The sequence below is a fragment of the Megalops cyprinoides genome, chromosome 22, assembly GCF_013368585.1.
Source record: "Megalops cyprinoides isolate fMegCyp1 chromosome 22, fMegCyp1.pri, whole genome shotgun sequence".
Lineage (NCBI taxonomy): Eukaryota > Metazoa > Chordata > Actinopteri > Elopiformes > Megalopidae > Megalops > Megalops cyprinoides.
Window position 1 is genome coordinate 27203302 of NC_050604.1, and position 5269 is coordinate 27208570.

The following is a 5269-nucleotide window of genomic DNA, read 5'->3' on the forward strand; positions in this document are numbered from 1 at the left end:
AAACATGGATAAAACCAAGCTGGTATTAGCAGTGTGCACCATCCTGGCCTGGGCACTGGGAGCAGAAACTAAACAGGTACTGCTCAGCTACACACGCACACACACACTCACTCACTCACTCACACACACACGCACGCATACACTCACTCACTCACACACACACACTCTCTCTCTCTCTCTCTCTCATCCTCTGCTTCCTTCCTCTGCTGTATCTGAGCTACACCAGTTTTAATGATGACAGAGCATTTTATACTGAAGAGAGCTTCTCTCACCAAAACCACTCTGCTCATTTAAAAAACTTTCTCTGCTTTACCAAAATTGTGACTGCGAGTGTTGTTTGACCTATCATAATATGTAGTCATCATAATATGTAAAATATTATGGTTTTTAATAACATCATAAAATGAGAGTAACAACTAAAGTACTCACAGCAAGTGCTTCTCTGTGAATATGGTAATAATAAAGTGTGTTATGAGTCTAATTATGACGTGTGAACGTGTGTATGAGAGAGGGGGACAGAGAGAGAGCAGGGAATCTTTAAATCTTCAAAAGAATTACACACATAAATAATTTACTGAACTGAGTTCCAGAGTGTCTCTTTGTCTTTTCAGGTGAAGAGCAACAATCCGCTAAAACTGGACATGGCCTCTAATTCTGTGGACGACTGTTATCACACCTGTTCAGAAAGGATGTTCAAAAACGTGACCGAAACGCTCCTGCCCAAGGAAATCCGCGATCAGAAAGATTTCGGCGCCGCTTGGAAAGAAGCACTGAAGCGGTGGAAGAAGAAACCGGTTCCGCTGGTCGGAGGTCTGAAAGAACAGCACGCCATCGCCATACGCGCGTACACCCTGGGTGGCCAATATCCCGTTTTCAAAGCGTTCAATGATGCTACGCGGGGGGGAGCAGGGAATTACAGAAGAGGGGAATTCGCTTACAAGTCGCTGCATTTCTTACTGGCTGAAGCCCTCCGCCTAATGAAAGAGGATTATGTCTCCAAGAGCGTTAATCAAGCCAAGAGGTGTCTGCAAACATACCGCGGAACCAAACTGAAGTTTCAGGGCGCTCTCGGCGCAGAAGTCCGATTCGGCTCTTTCACGTCCAGCTCTCTGAGTAAACGTACGGCGAGTAACTTTGGAAGCGAAACGTGTTTTAAAATTCAGACATGCTTTGGTGCCGCTTTGGCATCCTACTCCTCAATGACCAATGAGGATGAGGTTCTGATACCGCCCCATGAGAAATTTAATGTCACTAAAATTTCCAGGAAAGGTCCAAACTCCTGGTGCAATGTCGTTTACAGCCTTCAGAGCACAGGGATGCACAGCAATCTGAACTGCGCTCTGGTCCCTTAAAACCTCCATTTTAGTTTCCGCATGAATCGTTTGTCAGGCGGAACATGGGCTACCGGCAGGCAGGATAGTTCCTGCAAGGCTTCCGCTATGATCGTCAGCAATGCTTTTACTCACAATCTTAACTTCAGCTATTTTTGTTGAAACAAAAAAAGAAAGGAAAGGAAAGCAGTTCATGTTTTTTTAAGAAATGTTTTTGTACTTGATAGAATCACAGGTTATTTTCAAAATGACTGAATCTTTTGTGTAAAAAATGAAACGGCTGTGATGTTCTTTTGTGACGTTATGCTCTGTCATGGACGGAAACAGTGATCAGAATGTTGAGTTTCAGGATTCCCGTGACAGGATTAATGAAATGTTTTATCGAAAAAGACTTTAAAAGCAACACGAAGACTCTCTTTTTCCTAAACATAAACAAGATCATCCACAACCACGCGCAGCCATCTTAAATTCTTCCTTTGCATAATGTTGTATTTAACTTTTAATGTTGATGTGCCCCCCGTGTTGTTCTGAGTTCCAGCTCCAGCTGTTGCAGTGCGCTTTGATTGCAGTGAATAAACGCGATGAGCAGATACGGTGACGTTTCATACCCTCTCCGGCGCGCAGCTCCGTCTCATCGCAAAACCGCGCGCATTTCGCGGAAACGCGCACATGCAGGCGCGCCGTCCCCGCAGCTTCAGCGCGCACTCATGCAAGAACAAGCAACTCACACTTTCAGGTTCATCAACCAATTTTATTTGCACGCAAAATCTGAGCTCCGTGGTTTCGTCGATTTTTTGCATGAGAGTTTCTCCGGAGTATTTGCAGGAATGACGGAGACCTCCTAAGATCTTCTCTTTCTGTTTATTATACCTCTGAGGTATAACCTTTTGAAAATGATCTACACAGAGGGATGGTCGCTGAGAGCAAGCAAAAACGTCACTGCTGATTAGTTTTCTGTGTTTAACCGTCTCGCTCCCAGTTGATGCTGAATGTGTTCGCTTTCACACTTCACAATGTTTGTCAGTCCACAGAGTTCAGTTCAACCTCCTGCGATAAATTACTGTCTAAGTTTGATGTAGGCTACAGCTTCAAACGAACTGCAGTTGCAAGCCCCCTTAGATGCCTTTCTTTAAGATGGAAAAAAGTAAGCATAGCCGGACGGACGAAGCCAGGGTGGAGGGTCGGAGTGCAGGGTCGGGCCCCCCGCGGGCCGCAGGTGGCTGAGTGACGGCGGCAATGCGTCAATAATTAGGAAGTATGCATTATTATGATGTCATCACTGAACAAAAACTACAAAAAATATCTGGCATAGAGGAAGGAAGTTTTATTTGTTTTAGTCGTTTGTCATCAGATCTTGAAATAAGCTTCTTATATGCCAAATATATAATTTACATTATTGTCATTTAACAGACACTTATCCAAAGTGACTTTGATACAATTTTATCCATTTACACAGCTGGATATTTACTGAGGCAGTTGTAGCTTAGCCGCCGGAGCCGCCGGAGCCGCCGGAGCTGCCGGAGCCGCCGGCCCCCAGGCGAACACCTGAAACAAACTGTCACCTAACACTGCCACCTTATGGCAGAGATTTGTAGATGTTTTCCCTCTGGATTTTTCAGGAAGAGCAAATTTTACCTCACAAAGAACACACTTCCCAGCACGCATCAGGAACAATGAGCTGAGCTTTCCAGTGAAAACTGCAGTGAGGCCTGTGCAAATGGACAAAATGAGAGATTTCCTGCACATGGAACACCTTCGCTGGTACCACACGCCGGTCGGGTTAGATTACATATCCAACACCACTGACATCCAAATGCACCCATCCAAATGCATTATTCACTTGTTGCTTTGTATGAATATTTAAAATATGCAAGACTATATTACTTCTTGACATATTTTTTTATTAAAAAAATAGGGGCTTAATTGTTCTCGTATTGGCTGCCACATAATTTTCAAAATGGCAAATAAAATGCAGATCTAAAAACTATCACAATTATTGCAAAATAGTAGTATGAGGCTTCATTAGCTGCTTGAGAGGCAGTGAAGGTTCAGACCCGATTTATTTTGGAGAAAATAACAATGTCTGTCTTTCCTACATTCTGTTGTATGACAGAAAAGTGCGCTTGTTATGGTACAAAGCTTTGCCCTGATCTGACCTGGCCCTGTGAAAATTCAGTAACTGAAGGCTTCATGGAGCTGTTTTTCCTTATATAGTATCAATTAAATGTGGGTTAACCTTTACATTCAACAGTGTCATGTCAAACTCACACACATTCACTCACTCATTCATTTGTGTGTGTGTGTGTGTGTGTGTGTGTGTGTGTGTGTGTGTGTGTCAGGCCTGGAACACATTCATTAACATGGATTGTCTGTTCCTCAGGCTCCACCCCCTTGGCAAACCAAACCCCTAATATGACCAATTCCACAGCCACACCCCCACGCCCAGCTCCTCCCTCATCTCTCAGCCCCTCCCTCATCTCTCAGCCCCTCCCTCGTCTCTCAGCCCCTCCCTCATCTCCCAGCTCCTCCCTCATCTCTCAGCCCCTCCCTCATCTCTCAGCCCCTCCCTCATCTCTCAGCCCCTCCCTCATCTCCCAGCTCCTCCTCCCTGTTCTCCAGCCACTGCTCTGTCAGCTCAGGGTCTTGTTGTGCTTCTCTGTCAGAGTGATGGTCTCCACCAGCAGGTCTGAGGACCTGAGCGTGTCTGAGCACTGGGGCGTGTCTCTGCACTGGGGCGTGTCTCTGCACTGGGGCGTGTCTGCATTCTGGGGCGTGTCTGTGCAGTGGGGCGTGTCTGTGCAGTGGGGCGTGTCTGTGCGGTGGGGTGTGTCTGTGCGGTGGGGCGTGTCTGTGTGGTGGCCGTGTGAGGCGTGATCAGGACTGGAGCGCTGCGTCTGGCAGCAGCACATGAGAAAGGCCCCAAGCAGCAGGCCAAGCAGCAGACAGGCCAGGTACAGACCCAGCGGGCGTCGGCTTGCACCCGCGCTGGGGGCCTGCAGGGTCAGCCGGTACGACGCGCGGGGGCAGGGAGCACCCGCCTCGCCCCCCTGCCTGCACACGCAGGTGTAGGAGCCCTGAGTTTCCTGCCTCACAGTCACCGCCAGGTCCCCCCCATACTGATGCGTGTGCCTGTCCGGGGGGTGCGTCCAAAAACAGGGCCGGGGGGACACCTGCGCACACGGCAGCAGCACACGCAGCCCCGCCCTCACCTGCAGCTCCCTCACCTGCGGGGCGCACATCCCTGCACACGGGGCGGGGCACACAGGTCAGCCTGACATCTGCATGTTACCACAGAGCGCAGTGAGGCCCTCCGGCCTGCGGGGGCAGTGCTGAGACTCACCTTCCTCTGAGTCACATGACTGAGCTGCATCTCCAGAGCTGTCAGCCAGGGAGAGCCTGAGACAGACAGAGAGGGAGAGGGTGAGGGAGAGAGAGAGAGAGAGAGAGAGAGAGAGAGAGAGAGAGAGAGAGAGAGAGAGAGAGAGGGAGAGAGAGAGAGAGAGAGAGAGAGAGAGAGAGAGAGAGAGAGAGAGAGGGAGAGAAGGAGAGAGAGAGAGAGAGAAGGAGAGAGGGAGAGAGAGAGAGAGAGGGAGAGAGAGAGAGAGAGAGAGAGAGGGAGAGAGAGAGAGAAGGAGAGAGAGAGGGAGAGAGAGAGAGAGAGAAGGAGAGAGGGAGAGAGAGAGAGAGAGGGAGGGAGAGGGAGAGAGGGAGAGAGAGAGAGGGAGAGAGGGAGAGAGAGAGAGGGAGAGAAGGAGAGGGAGAGAGAGAGAGAGAGAGAGAGAGAGAGAGAGAGAGAGGGAGAGAGGGAGAGGGAGAGAGGGAGGGAGAGAGAGATGGGGAGAGAGCTACAGAAAGAGAGGCAGGAATGGAGAGGGATGGAGAGGAGAGACAGGTGGAGAAAGATGGAGAGGTTTTTTGGAGAGGTGTGTGCTCACCCC

General features: G+C 49.0%; 2 protein-coding genes across 2 annotated transcripts in view; one reads left to right on the forward strand and one right to left on the reverse strand.

The window, feature by feature from the left end:
• The first annotated feature begins 4 nt into the window (after positions 1-4).
• LOC118769546 (erythroblast NAD(P)(+)--arginine ADP-ribosyltransferase-like) lies at positions 5-1352 on the forward strand. Its single transcript, XM_036516676.1, has 2 exons — positions 5-76; positions 612-1352. The coding sequence occupies exons 1-2, from the start codon at positions 5-7 to the stop codon at positions 1350-1352; spliced, it is 813 nt and encodes a 270-aa protein (XP_036372569.1).
• A 2609-nt stretch (positions 1353-3961) lies between these two features.
• LOC118769547 (semaphorin-4F-like) overlaps positions 3962-5269 on the reverse strand; it is an 11959-nt gene continuing 10651 nt past the window's right edge. The window contains exons 13-14 of the mRNA XM_036516677.1: positions 4672-4727; positions 3962-4572 (exon numbers count right to left, since the gene is read on the reverse strand). Of these exons, the coding sequence (XP_036372570.1) occupies positions 3962-4572; positions 4672-4727 (667 nt within the window). The remainder of the gene's footprint in view (positions 4573-4671; positions 4728-5269) is intronic.